The sequence below is a fragment of the Micromesistius poutassou genome (genome assembly GCF_964030765.1).
Source record: "Micromesistius poutassou genome assembly, chromosome: 2".
NCBI lineage: Eukaryota > Metazoa > Chordata > Actinopteri > Gadiformes > Gadidae > Micromesistius > Micromesistius poutassou.
Window position 1 is genome coordinate 8,061,890 of NC_140272.1, and position 19,615 is coordinate 8,081,504.

The following is a 19,615-nucleotide window of genomic DNA, read 5'->3' on the forward strand; positions in this document are numbered from 1 at the left end:
CACAAAGCGTGTCATTGAATGGGCACCAAGGGTGAACACACAATATGCAACCACTCTTCCTTTATACAAGTCCTATCAAACACACCAGTGACCGACTCATTGAAATGCCCGATTCGCTTTGGAGAGTCATTCATGGCAAACGGTCTGCATGGATTTGAGGCTGGGCCCGTATTTTAAACCCCTGGCCTTGTATTATCAACCGGGATTGTTTTACCAAATAAAACGTCTCATGTTGATTTTCACAGGCCAATAAAGTCATTGCTAGCGTGATCGCGTTACCGCAAAGAATCGAGCATCGCGCCCAGAGAAGGCCACCCAGACTCCTATAACGATTAGAGGTGCCTCTCCATCATCACAGATGATGTCATGTTCCACTCGATTTTAATGTTGTTGGAAATGGTTGAAGAATTGTTGTTACAATCGAACGTGCTTGTATGGAGTGGAGTAAGGTGATGCTAGCCGGTAATATTTTAACACCTAGAGATGAGAGTATACATCTCAACAAAAACATGGAAATACTTTAATGGACACCACAAGGGGTGTAGGGTGTGCGGGCTGTAATCCCCGTCGTATAGTGACTGCCAAGTGATACATGTGGTGAGGACACCACACGTATCCGCGCTGTGCGATACATGGGGTTTTTACCAAGCGCATTTAACCACCTTTTAATCACCATACAAATAGGGGAGTTCGCTGGGGCATCCCGAGCAGAGACAGGACGCAGAGGGAAGGCTGAGGACGAGGGCTTAAGGACTTACATCTGGAAAGTAAGTCAATGCTGTTTTAGAGCCTTTTTGGGGAGGTAATTCATTTGTTGATTTCCGTTATCAAAGCAGGTGTTTATTGTTATACATTTCTTTATAAATAAAGTTAGATATACAATGTACGATTGAAAAGATATCTGAATTATCTTCAGATTTATGTCTGGTCTGCCTGTGTGATGGGTGTAAAGGGAAAATGTATTTTCAATTGAGTTATTCTTTTTTTTGTGGGATGCTTCAATGTGTATTAGATTTATGTGCAGCAGGTCATTTCTAGAATAAGCTTATGAATTAATAAAAGCCTTTAAACGTGTTTCACCTGTAAATCATGGATTAGCCATCCCAATCAATGACTTATTCAGTGAATAAACACATTAACCGCGAAAATATGCCTATCAATACAGTGTGTGTTATAAATGTATAATTTACTATTATTATTCATGATAATGTTATTTTTTCATTTTTTCATCATTATTGTTGTGTTTCTGTGGAAACTGGCAGAGAGGAGAACGAGTGAAGGCCATGGTTTAGAGTTGCATGCATCTCCCTCTCTCAAATTGTACTTGAGAAACCAATACTCGCAGTAGTTCCATTTTCCATTTACATTCAGGGCGTGTAGTAGACGCTTTTATCCAAAGCGACTTACAGTACATTTGTCAGAAGAAAGGTTCCAAAGTTACAAAGGTACAGTGTTCCAAAAAGTACTGTCTTCTTGTCTAACTAGTCCACTGTTAACTACCTGTTAAGGTACTGTTCTCTGTGTAACTAGTCCACTGTTAACTACCTGTTAAGGTACTGTTCTCTGTGTAACTAGTCCACTGTTAACTACTTGTTAAGGTACTGTTCTCTGGTTAACTAGTCCCCTGTACTACCTGTTAAGGTACGGTTCTCTGGTTAACTAGTCCACTGTACTACTAGGTTAGGTACTGTTCTCTGTGTAACTAGTCCACTGTTAACTATCTGTTAAGGTACTGTTCTCTGTGTAACTAGTCCACTGTTAACTACCTGTTAAGGTTCTGTTCTCTTGTGTACCTAGTCCACTGTTAACTACCTGTTAAGGAACTGTTCGCTGAAACTAGTCTACTGTTAACTACCTGTTACCTGTTAAGGTACTGTGTGTAACTAGCCTACTCTACTACCTGTTGAGGAATACCAACAGAGGACTTCCCCACACAATCCACAAGACATCATTCAACTGATTGACAAACAACCTAAATTTCAGCTACCCTGGCGTGAGTCAAACACGTCAACTTTCTTTGTTTGGCCTTTCACTTTATGAGCTACAAACACGACAAATGCTGGCCTTCGGTTATTATTGACTACTCGTGTTTGACATTAGCTTAGAGGTTCCCTGATACATCCCCTAGGATGTGAGCCTCGTTTTGTCATGATTCTTCCGATCCCGCCAGAAGATTACTAAACGCATAACTAAAGCTATGCATAACTAAGACAACTAAACACAAGGAATTTTCTATCAAAGACAAATACCAGCTGTACCAACTCAACAATGAACATGTGAATTTCCACAATGCACTCCTGAAAATGCATCCTGATGATTTACTTTAGTAGCGCCCGGGAAACTTCACAGAAACGCGCCTTGGCTCCGGCGAGGGACTGCAACGGCACACTGGCCCGTCCTCTTCTATGTTTGGATCAGGAGCAGTTAAATATCTGGCGCAGTCACTTGGCACCACAGGCTGAGTGGGCCTGAAAGGTGGGGTTTCACATTCCTCTCTTTACGGTGTCCCAGCCCCAGCCCGCTGGGGTCACCCACAACACCCAGGCATGCCCAGGGAGTGATGTCATAAATACAGAAGGTCTCAAGACTAACCACAGCAAGCAAGGCGCCTTATGGCATTTATGACATTATGTCCATCTGGAGATGGTGTCTGATGAAGCTGGCCTTCTCCTCCCCACACTGGACTGGGAGAGCCTAACTGGGTCCTGAGATTGATGTCTTGTCTTGTTTGTACCTCTCGCCCACGATTAAACAAAGCACAGCTTGGCTGATTCAGTAAATGCTTTTGAATGGGTGTTCAAAAAGCATTTACGGCCAGATGGCAGTGAGTGGCTGGTTATTGAGGTCATCAGAGGAAACCTGGTGAAATTGGTTGTCAGCACTCTGTGTGTGTGTGTGTTAGTGGTGTGGTATTTCACACATGTTGCTATTTTAGGGGAACTCTTTGGGGATTCTGTGTGGCAACTCTGAGATGGCGAGAAATAGATGTTCACTTAACAGAATGGACCGGGTTTCAAGCGTTTTTTTTCGATCGTTTTGCACAAAAGGAGGGTCAGATAAGGTTTTTTTGCATCTTACATTAGGGTAATAAGTTCACCAGAATTTAACTTCCCACTTTAGAGAGTGCACTTATTCTGAGGTCCTTAGGCACATGAATTGTATAAGACACATTAGAAGATTTATATTTTCAAATATATATATTTAAAGGGGTTCTGCGTTCTTATGTTTCTGTAAGTGTCAGTGTGTGTACCATATGTTAGACTATGTATCTACTTAAGTGTACGTTCATAATAAATACATAACTAAACCCAGTTCCCCACCACCTCTGTTGACCTGATGGCTCTGAACTTGACCACATCTTGTTTTCCAGACTCCAACACAAAGGTCGCTGCAGAGATGGCAGATCAAAACCCAGAACAAAATGAGCGCCGTAAGTTACAAACTGTAAAATTATAAATAATAAATGCCACAATTTGAATTTAGTAAAGCCACAGTAAACATATTTGAAGTGAAAAAACTATCGGATATGCTGGCAAAAAAATCCATTATAATTATGAGTTTGATTATAGGATGAAACAATAAAAATCTGTCCACACATGGACTAAAGACCTTGTAAACATTAACAGCCTTAACTGGTTCTCGTTTAACATGAGCTTTTTAAACGTCTCTGTGCTGTCCTACCATACTATTCAGATCAGCGTCAATGCATGAATGAATGAATGAACATAACAGGAAGAGCATCCAGCCTGCCTACTGGTGATAAAACAAAGCGTACAGGCCCTGGAGAGATGGGGTGCTGATGAATATTCAAGTAGGAGCACTGATGAAAAACTATCAACAATGCGTCTTCCTGGGCTTCCGGGAAATCATTTTGCCAAATCATAAAATTATCTCAGAATTCCACGCTCTGCGAGCGGGCCCAGGGCACGGTTAGCGAAGCAGAAATGCTAAATATTTTTTTAGGGACGATTATCGTCTCATTTAACACTGCCAGAAAAAGAAATTACAAAATTGTCCGCGAGAGTCACTCGTCATGATGGAGAGGAGCGGAATCCAGAAAAATCCATCTTGAGCAGCGTCGAGTTCCCGCTCTGACTCATCGGACTCTCACACTGTTCCACTGCTGTTTACCCCAGACGATCAATGGGCTTTACAATCAATACATGTCCATGCTCCTTTATAAAACACCCCGGATGATGCAGGAGTGCATGTCCCACATTTGAATTTCAAACAATCCACCACCCCTCCTAAACCCTAAAGTCAATCCGGTTGGATTAGCATAAAGCGGCGTTGATTGACATTATGAAGTGAGGGCGTTATCAGGTCTCCTCCTCGCGGTGCCGGAAGGGCACTAAGTGTAGCAGCAAGCTCATCCTCCGGGGGTGGGGGGGTGGCAGGGGGGGGAGGGGCGTGTCACCTCACTGTCTCAACCCGCCAGGGGGTTAGGCACATTGCTGCCAGCTCTCCTGAGGAAGGGCCCCGCGGTGTGAAGCTGGGGCACGCCGTCGTCCGTGGTGACTTTGAGTCATCTATCAGGGATCCCCCCCCCCCCCCCCCTTCACACCCCACACCAACCCCCAGGTCCTGGCAGGCTGAGACCCTCACGCTACGATCAGGCTTTGTCATCCTTCATGAGCACCCCCCCCCACCGGGGATGGAGGAGGAGGAGGAGGAGGAGGAGGACCGCAGGGCTGGGATGCTGCATCATAATCTTCATTAACCCACCCCCCCCTATGGTGGAGGCAGAGGCGACGGGGGTCGGGCTGAGGGGCTGGGGGGGCCGGCGTCTGCTCCCGCCTCGTTCCCCAGTCTCCTCGTCGCCTCAAAGAGAAATACTCGATAAACGACGGGGGTGGAGGGTGGGGGGTCTGGCGACCAGTGACTCATTTCAGTATTTACAGTTTCATTTCTTAAAAGGGGTGAGGAGGACGTTCTTGCGTGGCGCGCCAGAACGCCGATGTGCTCAGACATTTTGGCATCGGTCACGCTTTTCCGGAATGGCCGGCGGTCCTTTTTAGTGAAGTTATTTCTGGCGCACGCAGCCAAACTGACTGACGTTTGAAATGGATCTGCATTCTGGGAACAGAGGAGTGGGCAGCTGACCTTACCTGAAGGAGAAGGAGAAGGAGATGGAACGGTCCCCCCCCGAACCCCCCCAGAGATGCGGTCCTCCTCTGGTTTAGTGTCGTCTGAAGAGGAGGCTGGAGGGGTGGTTCCACCGGACTGAATAACTATTGTCCTTGGGTCTTCTGGTTTGGTCGCTGTCCAAGGTCGCTGCTCTCCCTCTGTGGTGGCTGTCTGGATGGCTCCTCCGCTGATGAGCCCATCTTCCTCCCCGGGACACTCAGAGGTGTTGGGACGCATAGTACTAAGGACCAGGAGAGGTTGACTGTTGGTCAGGGTGTTTGGCTGAAAAGGTCCTGGGTTCGAATCCCTTAGTCCACACTTTAGCAGGTTGTTAATGACAAAAAAAGACAAACTAAAATTATATTCAATTAAATTATATTTGTATAGCCCCTATACAAATATAGGTACAGTTTCAAAAGGCTTAACATGCCATATATTTATGATATTTATGACAAGGAAGTAAACAGAACAATTGTTTCTCTGAAAGATTAAGGACTAAACAGTAAAGGCTTTGGGGCAAGCCTTAAAAACAGCCATTACAGAATAGCTAGCTTGGTATTACCTGATGTTATTGTTTATACAATACACAATTTCCCCCCTGCCTGATAGACACAGACAAACCTGTGCTTTCCGGATCTGGGGGAGTAAAAGGTAGCAGGGTATAAACTGGCCTTTTCAGTGATCATTATTCTCAGACAACCTTTTTATAAAAAAAGGTTTATACGTTGCATTATCTCATGACGAGATAAGATACTGCTTTATTTATCCCCGGAAGGGAAAGGCAGGTGTTACCGAAGCCAAACTTTGATAGAAACAAAATGCAAATCACACACAAGCTACGATAACCGGACAACAGAAAAACAATAGGAGCCCTTCATCTGTCGATGTCGCATGAGGCCTTTACTAGCCAACACCTCAAAGCATTTTCATATTATCCGAGACGTGCGGTGATGGCTACACCTTCAGCGCCACAATCCTCCCTATTGCTGACACTACCAAAAGAGCGCAAATGGCTTTTTAAATTGGGGTTTAAATTTGGGAAATGTCACCCGGGTCACCGTGTGTGGAGAAACCCCAATCGGCCTGGAGTACTCAAGAGGGGGATTAACTTTCCTACCAGCTATGTATATCGACTGTATAAAGGCAGAACACCGACCGGGGGAAGCCTATTGGTCAGTGCAGATCCTAAAGACACACTCTAATTGGCTGATGGTTGAATTCAGCACCCAGTTGCTGCCTGGGATGGCCAATGAGCAGCCTCGCAGAACTCAGCTTTAGGGCCTTCCACTCCGCTTGATGACAGACCACAGTGACCATAGATATATATAGAACACTAGATGTCTTGTCCGCGCTGCTGGTCAATGGAGTCGAATGTCCGCACTGGTGGCCATCTTGCCACAGTTAGCTCGCTCACCCATAACATTGTGTTGGTAGTGGTACATGTACTTTTTAAATAACCATAACTTGCTCAATTTTCAATTCTTCTTCTTCTTCATTTTTATCTAATCTAAAATAGGTACAAGATTTCCCTTTACAAATAGTAGTTTGTAAGAAACCAAACCGTTTGTAAATCCGCCAAGATTTCAGCGAGAAGTATTAGCGTTTGTGCAGATCACTGACCTTACCTCAGGTACCACCAGAAAGCTTTCCTGTGACAAGATGGCCGCCAGTGATGATGTTCTAGACTCTGCCGTAAGATCTATGGACGTGACTGCTGCCCGTCTTCTTATGTCATCGCTTCATGAGCGGTTTTGCCGTCTGATGAGCGAATAAACACTGCCCTCTAGTGTCATGTTGGCAAAACTGCAACCAGAAAAATAATGAATAAATAGGAGTATAAACACCACTTCCTAGAAATCACAGGTGTTAAAGGTCAGATTAATAACACGGACGGTCCGTCTGTGTACTGATAAACACAAAACAACACTTCTAATGCCGTGTTTAGGTTTCCAGTGATGCATTTAACACACTTTCTTTCACATCTAAGATAATGATAATGTATATTGGTCCCTAGTTTACTCCTTCTTGTCTTGTTATCCTGTTAAATCCTCAACAGTGGCGATCAAAAAGACCTCCAGGGTTCCCGGTGCGACGGTCACCCAGTTTGTGGAGATCGTCCCGTTGGGAAAGTCCACCCCCGATTTCTCCAGGAAGCCCATGCCCCTGAAAGTTCAGGAGGGTAAGAAGAGGGGGGGGGGACATGTGTGGTTCATCTAAAAGGCAAAGCAGTCATCTATAATAACAGTGAGAAGACACAACCCACACTGGGTATGATCCATTAGTCCCAGTCAGTTACACCAGTGGTTGTCAAATGGGGTACGTGTATTATTGTTAATGGGGGTACTTTGGAGTACTGCAGGGGCCACTCAGAAAATGTTAAAAATAAATCCAAAAAAGATAGCACAGGCCCGTGTTTCTCACTCAATTGTGAATATTTGCACACTTTTAATGTTCATGTTTACACTGCCAAATAGAACGCACACACATTATTTCTGATATATATTTTTTTATTATTTGCCAGTGAAAATATCTAAGAGGGGGTACACTAGGCTAGTAGAAACTACAGCCCAGGGCGGCCATGTTGTCGTATTTACCGACCAATGTGTTTTTCTGTTGAAGGGAAAAAGGCGGTGTTCAAGGTGATTGTGGTCGGTACCCCACCCCCGGCCGTGGTCTGGACCCGGGTGAAGTGTCCGGTCCTGGACCCGGCGGTGTACAAGACCCGATACGACCCACGGGGCAAGGAGCACATCCTGGAGGTCAGGGAAACCGAGGAAGCTTGCTCTTTGGGGGTGGTGTGTAGCTCAGGAGGCACAGCGGGTTGGCTGGTAACCGGAAGGTTGCTAGTTCGATCCCCGGCTCATCCTAGAGTGTCGAAGTGTACCTGAGCAAGGCATCTCACCCTAACTGCTCCAGACGAGCTAGCTGTCGCCTTGCATGGTTGACACCGCCGTTGGTGCGTGAATGTGTGCATGAATGTGTGCATGAATGGGAGAATGTTTGAAGAATGGTTAGAAAAGTGCGGTATAAATGCAGTCCATTTATAGTAAAGTATAGATAAATACACACGCAGGGGCTGAGCCAAGAGAGATCCCTTTATACACCCTACCTGCTACCTGCGGTGACCTTAATTTGAGTTGATTCGTTGTGTTTAATAGATGCTGAAGGTCCAAGTGGACCAAGCAGACACCTACAAGTGCATCGTAACCAACGACTACGGAGAGGCGGTCGTCACGGTGACACTGAATGTTGTCGGAGGTTAGCTTTGTCACTTTATCACTATTCGTTCGCTCAATGTTTACTTTATTAAACAGGTGGTGTTGGGTTCTAATAAATAACAATGTTTGTTGTTTTAATTTCAGGTGCAGCGAAAAATGGTAAGCAATAAAGTATTAATTTAAGTGTAATTCATGGTATGGTTCTGTATGTATGCATTCTCTTGTTCTGTATGTATGCATTCTCTTGTTTGCTCTTTGAGAGAGAGAGCTGATCTTAATTAGATATAACCTCAGCACATGAAAATTATGATCATCTTGTTTGCATAAGCTCATATGCTTGTTTGTATTCTTCAGAATGACATCTTTAATGTAAATTATTACTACTATAACATTTCTATTTTCTCTTCTAGCGGCCGGGGCCCCGGAAGATTTCCGCAAGATGCTGAAGAAAACGTAACACCACTTCTCATTACCAAGATGTACTTCTGTGTATTTCTGCATCTTATCTTCTGTATTTTTTACCCTCCCTCCACAGTGTTGTAGTGAGAAAAAAACAACTCCCTCCTCAGAAAGAGGGGGAGATCGACCCCAAACTCTTGGAGTTGCTTCTGTCCGCCCCTAAGAAGGACTACGAACGGATCTGCTTCGAGTTTGGCGTCACAGACTTCCGCTGGCTGCTGAAGAGGCTGAACCAGCTGAAGAAGGAGAGGGAGGATGAGCAGGCCAAGGTATTAGAGATCAGAAAAACGTTCTGTGTGTCTTCGTCTTACATTGCTTATTGAAATGCCTTTCAAGTCATCTGGAGGGTTAACTTTAACCACCAACTGTCAGATTTCTAAAGGAAACACGACCATAACATCTCATAGCAGGGGATTAGTTGGCGAGTTTCTTCTGAAAAATGTACTTACTACAAGTCGCTTTTTTTAAGCGTCTGCTAAATGCCATGGATGTAAATGTAATGAGTTCTGATAGTCTGCTCCTTATTGAATAGCAAATTACATTACAAATAATATTTATACTTATACTATACTATACAATACTCTGCCTCCATGGTGTAGGTGGTTGAGAACCTGGAGAACGTCAAACAGATTGAGGTCAAACCCAACGGCAGAGCAGAGTTTGAGCTGGACATGAAACTGTCGGATCCAAACAGCAAAATAGAGCTGTTTAAGGTGAGTGTCAAGGATGCAGTAACAGGTTCTCAAGCCTATCACAGTGAATACAACTAAATGCCTGGACTCTCCTGGATGCACCCCATCACCAATTTAAAATGTTTTGTGTGTGTGTGTGTGTGTGTGTGTGTGTGTGTGTGTGTGTGTGTGTGTGTGTGTGTGTGTGTGTGTGTGTGTGTGTGTGTGTGTGTGTGTGTGTGTATGTATGTATGTATGTATGTATGTATGTATGTATGTATGTATGTATGTATGTATGTATGTATGTATGTATGTATGTATGTATGTATGTATGTATGTATGTATGTATGTAAGTTATGGCACCCATTGAACCCCTGATCATCCCTGGAAGGAGGGCTCCCCTTATCTGCGTTCCTTCTCAGGATTTCTTCCTAGCGAATTAAGGGAGTTGTTTCCTGCCCTCTTGGGGGCTATTCAATTCAAGCCATGGATCTTGGAAAGGACCCTTTTACTATTGTATTATGTGCCAGATAACACTGGAAGTTTCCTGGCTTTCTTTAACCCCCTTTCACAGGACGGGATGATGGTCCCTTATGGCATGGATGAGACATCAAAGCCACGGCTGGAAGTCACCGGGACAAAGTATGTGTTCAGCATCAGTGACCCCCAGGTAGATGATGCTGGGTTCTACCAGGTGGATGTGGGAGAGGCCAACGTGCTCAGCACTGATTTCAGAGGTAACGTGCAGCTGGTATCCATTGGTTGAAGATAAACAGCATGTATGTCCTGGCCAGAGTTGTTCTGATACGGATACCCATATCGGAAATTCCTGTCTATGCGCCGATGCGATACCATCACATGACTTAATTTAGTTAATCTACTACACAGCAAAGAACACAAACAAGTGCGGTGTTATGCTGCGTTCATTAACAGTCGGAGGGGGAAAGTCTGAATGAGAAACATCTCCTCCGAACTACGTGTGTTCGAGCTATGGAAAAACATGGATGCTCACGCTTACCTGCAAGAATACAAATGTATTATTATAATTAAAGATTGTATATGATTTTTTTATAGATTCTAAATGATGTAGTCCTGAATAACAAAACTGTCAAGTTTGTACATTGCTGTCATCATAAGCGCCGGTGTAATCCCTTCAATCAGAACAAGTGCTGTTAGTATGTACAATGCTAGATGCTGCATCGGTATATACTTGGTATCGGCCGATATTCAAGTTCAGGAATCAGAATCGGTATCGGGAAGGGAAAAAATGGTAACATCTCTAGTCACAGATCTCAGAAACCATGGAGACCATGGACTGACCAATCCCATCGGCTGTCCTCCTCCTCCACATCTAGTGCCCGACGTGGACTTCAACTCCAAGCTGAAGAACACCAAGGCCACGGAGAAGGAGGACGCCGTCTTCCAGTGCGTGCTGACGGTGCCGATGAACTTCATCACGTGGTCGACGCAGGACACCTCGCTACGGCACGACGACAAGTACGACGTCACCGTGTCGGAGGACAAGCTGACGCACACGCTGAGGGTGAAGGGATGCGCCATGGCGGACGCGGGCGTCTACTTCGCCATCGCCGGCATCATGAGAAGCAGCGCCTCGCTCACCGTGGAGGGTACCGCCGCCGCCGTAGCTACTCATACTGTGTCTGTGATGCCACGAAATAAAAGTTACATTTCTCAAGACTCACTTGTTCAGAGTTCACCTGTCCTAGACCCTGCATAGCCTCCCCCCTTAACCCCAACACAGCTATTGTATGTTGTATGTCCTGGCACTTAAAAATAGAATATGTATAGTTATGCAACTTTTAATACTGAATCTAGGTGGAAACCCGACGTCATGAAGGTGGATGTAAGCTAAGCTCAGGAACCAGAATGACCACGTGTCCCGTGTGCCCCCATGTGTGCTCCAGCTGACCCCAACGCAGGCAAAGGAGGAGATCAGGGGGACCTGGGAGCCAAGAAGAAGGCCGTGAAGGAGGTGGCCAGCCCCAAGGTGGAGGCTGACACAGGAAGTGGGGCTGGAGGTGATGGAGGAGATGGAGGAGATGGAGGAAATGGAGGAGATGGAGTAGATGGAGGGGATGGAGGGGATGGAGGAGATGGAGGTGATGGAGGAGATGGCTCAGGCGGCAAGGGAAATGATGGAGATGGAAAAGAAGGTCAAGGAGATGGAACAGATGGAGACGGAAAGGGTGGTGGAGAGGAAATAAAGAAAGGTAGGCCTTCGGTTCCTGGTACAGTACAGTACGAAAGTTACATGATCATGCATGTGAATACACAACTCAAAAATTATTCATATGTGTAAGACAGGACATTCAGACGTCAAGTGTCATTGCGTATACACTGTATCTTAGCTACATTGAATATTGCGCGCTACGGTGAGCACTATGTATGATAATGTGATTATGGAAGGGCCAATCAGTGGCATGGCCAGCGGGCAGATGTTGAGCTGCCTCATGTTTCATATGGCGAAGAGTTTATCCCCGTGTTGCATGTTGGGACATGGTTATGGTTTAGACCTCCATTTGAATTTCAAATTCAATGTAGTTTTCAAATCAAATGTCAACCAATTGGACATTAATATATCATTTTTTAAAGGTTGTTTATTTTTGAATGAATGAAAGGTCACCACGACCCGTGAAATGCATACAAAAGATTCCACTCAAAGGCATACAAAATACTAAACCAAAAGAAAGTTATTTAATTAAGGATACCTGCTGCAGTGCTGCAGGTCTACCACTGGGGGGAGACAGATACCACAAAGAAGCCTGGCTAGTAATCTTGTGGCTGGACAAAGAGCATGTCAAACGTTGTCAAGCGTTGTCATCCCTTATTTACTCCCGTCACGGCTGAAGAGCTTTCCATTGTTCGTTTTCACCTGCAGCCGTTTGCCATCCAATGCTAGAAAACGAATCAATCACGCCTAACCAAACACTCGATTGATCAAAGTGTAGCAGTGTGTACCTGGGCGGAAAACATGAATATTTTACCTCTGAGGCTTTGTGAATAAACAGTTTGAATAAACAGAATAAAGTTCAGTTTGCGGTCCATTAACTCTTCGCTGTCGGTCGGCAGATCCCGGAGTTCGGTTTGTTTCTGGACTGACGGACACGGCGGCCAATGTGGGTGAGCGGGCCGAGCTGTCCTGTAAGCTGAGCAGTGACACGGCCAAGGGCTGCTGGTACAAGAACGGGAAGCTGGTGAGTGTAGAGTCTGGTGTGTTGTGCACCAGAGTCAAGCCTGGGCCTGCAGTACCCCCCCCCCCCCCCCCCCCACCCCACACACACACCTCTACTGCCTACCATGTAGCTTCTAGACCCGCTAGACCCGGCTAGACCCGCTGTGGGGCTAGGATAGTCTAGTCTAGCTCAGTGGTTCTCAAATGGGGGTACGTGTTCCCATAGGGGTAGGCTACTTTGGACTGCAGGGGGTACTTGTAAAGAAATGAAAAAAAAAAAAAAAAGGTTGAAACGTAAATCTGAAAACAAGGAGAAAGGAGAATGTATATGTACTATAAATGTTTCAACTTTCTCGCAGACACTGCAGTGTACTGCTGCCTGGACAGAGCTCCACACGTCCACACAAACCGCGCCGCTGCTGCCCCTAGGTCGTGACATCAGACTACCGTGGGAAAGGCAGTCTGACGTCACAAAAAGAACGCTGCGTTCAGTAGATTGCACCTTTCACAGTAGATTTCACCCCTTTTTTCACTAAACGAGGGCCTTATTTCAGTAACAGTGACAAAATAGCATTGATAACTGTTGACGATCACAAATGAGAACATTTAAAACCAAAATGAATGTGGTTTTAGGTTCACTGGCTCTTTAAGGAAGTAAAGTACAGTTGACTCCTATCCTCTTCTACACAAACACCGGCGCTGTTTTGATATTCCAGCTGACGGACGGCGACGGGGTGAGGATAGTTCACGACGGCGCCTGCCACCGGCTGATCATCGACTGCTGCTCCAACGATGACGGAGCCGTGTACCGCTTCGAAGCGGAAGGACGCAAATCAGAAGCCATGCTGAGCGTCGAAGGTAAAGACGTGACATTAAACGCGTGGCTCGGCCCTCTCCGTCAGAGCACACCGCCCATCGTTAACGATGACTGATCGCCCAACCCCGTCTGAAAGTTTCCCCTCATCTGTCTTTATTTTTAATTTGTGACATTTAGCCCCCATTTCACACAACAGACAAGAAAGATGAAGCCTTGAATTAATCTCAAACTCCTTTTGTTTACAGAGCAGAATAAAGAGTTGTTGTTTTTACAGCAGAGTATAGTCTGCTGAATGGATGGGTGGATTCATTATCATGGTTTTTAAACAGCTATTAGTTGACTGCTGCTAGACTGTTAGACTGTATGCATCCACAGTGAGATCTAACCAGGTGCAGAAAGAACAAGTAAGCATAAAGACTGAGCCCTCATTGGCATGATCGGTAGCTCAGGCTTTTTCTGTTCTATTGTTTAGAGTTTTCTATCGAGCAGTTTCATCCTTCTTGCCCGATATATTCTTGCTCGTGAAACTTTCCCTATGCAGTCGAATCTTCAGTCGACTACAGTAAATGATAATCAGTATGGTATCAATACCATAATGTCTGAGACAGTAAACCAGTAACATACCTAGATAGAGCATACAAGTGTGTTTATTTGAGGTGAATGGAAGATGTCTGAGGAAAACATACAGGATACCTTATTGAATCATAACTCAATGTTGGCAGTTTGAGATTGTTTTTAAGTTCAGCAAATTGCTTCAGCCAGACTCAAAGTCTAGAGAGCCTATATCATGAATATTTTACACATGCCTGTTGCTTAAAGGATGATTTCCTCACATTACAGACCCCCCCATGATCGACCTGGACGCATTGGGGAGGTTCTCCAAACCCGTCATCGTGCGGGTGGGGGAGACGGCCGAATGGAAGCTCCCCTTCTCAGGAGGAGACCCCATGACCGTCCAGTGGTACAAGGAGGATGAAGAGCTCCTGCCCGGTCTCACCGTCCGGATAGAGACCTCCTCCACGGGCAGCCAGCTGAGACTCACCAAGTGCCAGAGGAAGGATGGGGGAGAGGTCAAAATCAAAATCAAGAACGCCTTTGGTACCATAGAGGGCATCTCCAAGCTGATTGTCCTTGGTGAGTCAGAGAATGAGTGAGGAGGCTTATTGTACTTGTTGAGCAAGAGATTGAGTGAGTTGGCTTATTGTTGGTACAACTAACCACAGTCCTAACGCAAATTCTCCAATTCCCGACAAAACACCACAAGTTCTATTTTTTGATCCTTCTAAAATGAAGTGAATCTATCCAATTAATTTATTCTTACATATTTACCACGACAACAATAATAATAATGAAAAGTAACAGGTGATGTGTTTAACATATTGACCTTGTGGCCATGCTAACCGTTAGGATATGTAATTTGGTTTGCCTTGACGATCCAACATGACGTGTGTCCTATGACCCAGACAAGCCCACCCCGCCCCAGGGTCCCGTGGACGTCCTGGAGTGCTCCTCTGGCTCCGTGACCTTCAAGTGGAAACCCCCCAAGGATGACGGCGGGTGTCCTGTGACCGGGTACATCCTGGAACGCCAGCAGGTCGGCCGGAACAAGTGGACTGGTCTGGGGGAGGTCCCGGGCGGAACCCCCAGCTACCGGGACTCAGACGTGGACCCGGGCAGGAGGTACTGCTACCGGATCAGAGCCAAGAACTCGGAGGGTGTCAGCGAGTTCCTAGAGACGGAGGACATATCCGCCGGAGTACTGCGTGAGTCTGCCTGTCTTTTCTACCGGGGATCGATCGAGTATTATCCTAAACCATCTCCAGTGAATCAAAGCCTGTTGATCGGTTCTACTGTGGAGTAGAACAAGCAGGTTCTGATGAGCTTCTCACTGCAGGTTACCCTGGATCTCCGAGTGCACCCAAGGTAGTCAGTGCCTTCAAGGACTGCATCAACCTGACCTGGTGCCCTCCTTGTGACACCGGAGGAAGTGACATTGTGGGCTACAACCTCGAGAAGCGCAAGACGGGCAGCAATCACTGGAGTCTGGTGAACCCAGGAGGGCCAATCAAAGGTGGCTCCACTCCTATAAGGGTTGTTTAATGGTTGTACTGAAATGGTCTAGTTCTGTGGACGTAGAGTGTGGGGGACGTAGAGTTACATTACATACTTGAAACATTGTTGCAAGATAACATTAGCATGATTCCAATTGAGAGCTAATCAGTCTCTCCATATCATTCTAGGTACCAAATACGCAGTGAAGGACGTATTTGAGGGTGCAGGGTATCAGTTCAGAGTGACTGCCATCAATCTGTCTGGCCCCGGTGACCCTAGCCTTCCATGTGAACCTGTTTTTGCCAGGGACCCTATGAGTAAGTACTTCTGTTTCACCCAAACTTGGAGGGCAGACGATTCTCTAAATTGATCCAAATGTGATCACAAAAGGGGAGGAAGTATGAGGAGGAAATAACGGACACTGAAACATCATCTAAAGAAATGCAATGATGTGTATGGAAACTAAAAAACAATGTCCACTCTAATTGCAGAACCCCCAGGTAAAGTCATAGAGCTTAAGTTGACCTCCTCCAATTACACCACCTTTTCTCTGGCTTGGACCAAACCCAAGGAGGTGGAGGGAGTGGCGGACGAGGCCCACGGGTACTATGTGGAGATCAGGCCCATCGAGGAGCTGGAGTGGTCCCGGTGTAACAACAACCCGGTGTCGCTCACCTCCTTCACCGTGCTCGGCCTCAAGGCCATGGCCGCCTACTGGGTGAGGGTGATCGCCACCAATTACGGTGGAGACGGGGAGCCGCAGGGCTTTGATAACTACATCATCGCCATGCCGCCGCCGGGTGAGCAATGCAAGGATAAAGGTCTAACGTGCGGGCATTTTTCATTTTGTGAAAATGAAATTTTCAGGAAATTTGTGAAAATGAAATTTACGAACTTGAAATTTGCCATTTTACATTTGTGAAAGTGAAATTTGCATGACATTTGTGAAATTGATATTTTCATTAAATATGTATGCAATAATTATACAATATCATTGATTCAAAAGTTCGGCCAAGGTTTAAAGACAAGAACATGAAAAGTTTCCTGGTGGTGAAATTAGGAAATACTGTTCGTGTCAACATCAACTTTGAGGTATGACACACAGTGGAAGAGGTGTTGCATGTAGTTCAAAAATTTGTTTAAAATAGTATTATGTAACATGTGTTGCAACGTTGTGAAAGAAGTGACTGAATGGGATTTGATTCAGGCTTGTCAGGTGTTACATAAAGGGAGGGGGAGACTTTGATGATATTCATGGTTAAAATGATCTGTCAAAGTGTGAATGCCCTCCTTTTGTCTACGAGAGGGAAGTTAACCTAATTAGCTTCGGATTAAAAATATATAATTATATATTCTTTTGACACACATTGTTGGGAGGCTTAGAAGGTGAAAAGTCTTTTAATGTCAGGGTGTCATGTTAAATTAACAGGCTTCCCCACTGCCTGAAGTCACTTGGCTGAAGGATGGTGTTCCTGTGTCAAAACACGTGACCATCACCAACTCAGACAACGGTTCCCAGCTCCTCATCCCCATGTCCGAGCGCTCGGACACGGGCGTCTACACCATCATGCTCAAGAACATGGTGGGGCAGGAGACCTTCAACGTGGAGATCAGAGTCACGGGTAAGTCATTACAAGTTGTTTTTATGTGGTTTCATTTTCTCAGACAGAATATAAATACATTGCATTTTGTTGGGAGTTATGCTTTGTTTATTAAATTGGATGACATTAGATGACTGCAGCCTTTTATCTTATCTAGTCTAGTCAACACGGAAATACTGTTAGATGACAACTGAATTAAATAACTCAGTACATTTATGGAGCACAACCTATTTTCAAGGTCATCTCAACAACAACCCGACAAAGTTCAATATCAATTTGCTCCCCCGTAGCATTTTGCTGCATGCAGTATCACTCAAATCACTTCACTACACATCTGCTCCCTGGCACTCAGATTAAGTCAGCCATTTTGGATAAAGTGTGTGTTTACAAACCCGCCGGGCCCCAGATGACCCCAAGGCCCCAGGCCCGGTGGAGCTGGAGCAGAACGTCCCAGGAACGCTCACCCTCTGCTGGGTGCCCTCCCCGGACGAGAAGCGGGACGACCGGCTGAGTTACGTGGTGGCCATGAAGGACTCGTACAAGCGCACATGGCGGACGGTGACAGAGAACCTGTTCAACCACCGCTGCACCATCACCAACGTCCTGCCTGGGCGGGAGTACTACTTCAGGGTGTTCGCCAGGAACGACATGGGCCTGTCCTCGCCCGTCGAGTCCCCGTCGTGGGTCACCAAGCAGGAGAAAGGTTAGTGAACCGTCTCTACCGCCCAGACTATGCTGTTCCAGTCCCATTCATTCATGTTATTAATTAAGTAAATTAGTATCTAAAGTGATTTGGTAGATATGGGTCCTTTATGACCAAACGGGGTGAGGCATCTCTAGTTCTCCGTAACCTCCAACTCTTCCTTAGCCTTCCTTAGTTCTCTTCAACCACCAACTTCTCCCTAAACTCCAACTGCTCCCTAACCTAAGATCTCACTAGCCTCCAACTTCTCCCTAGCCTCCAACCCCTCCCTCGCCTCCAAGTCCTCCCTAACCTCTAACTTTTCCCTAACCTAAGTGGGTTTGGATAGAGGGGTCCACTACATGACTCAACAGTATGTTTAGTCATGGTGGCATGTGGTTCAGGAGGTAGAGTGGGTTGGCTGGTAACCGGATGGTTGCCAGTAAGATCCCCGGCTCATCCTACTCCTGACGAGCTGGCTGTCGCCTTGCGTTGCTGTCACCGCCGTCGGTGTGTGAATTTTGCATGAATATGTGAGGCAGTATTGTAATGTGCTTTTGGTGGCCACTGGGTAGAAAAGCACTGTATAAATGCAATCCATTTACCATTTACGTTCCCCCTCCCCCCATTCAGCGCCTTTCAAACTGGACCCGCCGGAGTTCAAGAGCCGCGACCTGCGGGCCTCGCCGTCCTTCATCGTGCCCCTGAAGCAGCGCACCACGCCACGCGGCTACGAGTGCCACATGAGCTGCGCCGTGAGCGGCGACCCCCGACCCCACGTCACGTGGTACCGCAACAACGTCAGCCTGAACACCAACACCAACTACCACGTCACCTGCGTGCGCGGTGTGTGCACCCTGCTCATCCTCAAGGTGGGGCCCAAGGACTCCGGGGAGTACAAGGTGGTGGTGGACAACCCGCTGGGCACAGCCGAGTGCTCCATGGTGCTCAACGTCAGAGGTAAGGCAAAGAACTACAAGTACCAGCATTAGAACTACAAATCGGTTGACATGAGCATGAATGTTTTTCATGTAACTTTAGTTTATTCATTCCTCGATTGAGTCTGTGTTTTTTTTGCTTGTTTTACAGAGTGAAGACATAATCTGTATATTGGATTTGAACTGATGCCCTGGCAATTGACACAAAGTACACACCATGCCTTAAGAATCTGTAGTTGAAAAGTCACTGCATTGTTTTGTGAAGGCTACATCTCAGTGTGTGTGGTTCACGAAACACAATACCTGTATTTGTATACTTGTATTTGAGTTCAGAAGAGGAACATTTGCTTCTGTCACGCCATTGAGCAAAGGATTTGCACCTTCTCCTCGCCTAGTGGGGTATTTGCTCTAATAAATTATTGACCTGCTTGCTGACTTCCTTCATGTCTTTTGTCCACTGTGCAGTTCATGGATCTTCTCAAAGTCTGTAACGTAATGATAGATGCTTGCTGCCGCAGGGCACTGTGTTTTATAAAGCGAACAGCTCCGCCAACAAGCATATTATTGATGTTCCACATATAGGCAAGAGAAAATTCACTCTGTAACCATGATTGAACAAAACAAATAGAAGCTCCCAGCTCTAAAAAGCTACAACTGCAAACTAAATGTTGTGATAATGATTCAATGAAAGTGTTAACCTAATAATAAATATAATAGTATATTATGTATGTAAGATGGCGTTTTGTAGCAAAATTGACCTTATATTTCTGCTTTATATTGGTAGACAGGTATGCTAATGCAATTCACAAGAAATGATACAGGATAATTGGAAGAAATGAGGCTGCGATCATTTGAAA

General features: G+C 45.7%; 1 protein-coding gene across 1 annotated transcript; it reads left to right on the forward strand.

Annotated features, from left to right (window-relative positions):
* Positions 1 to 6,786: 6,786 nt before the first annotated feature.
* Positions 6,787 to 18,966, forward strand: LOC311339358 (immunoglobulin-like and fibronectin type III domain-containing protein 1; the record flags this gene model as incomplete). Its single annotated transcript, XM_084464734.1, has 24 exons — positions 6,787 to 6,796; positions 7,184 to 7,306; positions 7,747 to 7,886; positions 8,286 to 8,385; positions 8,490 to 8,504; positions 8,756 to 8,798; positions 8,881 to 9,073; positions 9,404 to 9,517; positions 10,050 to 10,212; positions 10,831 to 11,103; positions 11,401 to 11,483; positions 11,574 to 11,706; positions 12,566 to 12,690; positions 13,385 to 13,526; positions 14,326 to 14,619; positions 14,949 to 15,248; positions 15,380 to 15,556; positions 15,726 to 15,854; positions 16,029 to 16,337; positions 16,544 to 16,629; positions 16,967 to 17,159; positions 17,545 to 17,841; positions 18,454 to 18,780; positions 18,910 to 18,966. The coding sequence occupies 24 exons, from the start codon at positions 6,787 to 6,789 to the stop codon at positions 18,912 to 18,914; spliced, it is 3,774 nt and encodes a 1,257-aa protein (XP_084320860.1). The 3' UTR covers positions 18,915 to 18,966.
* Between the last annotated feature and the right edge of the window lie 649 nt (positions 18,967 to 19,615).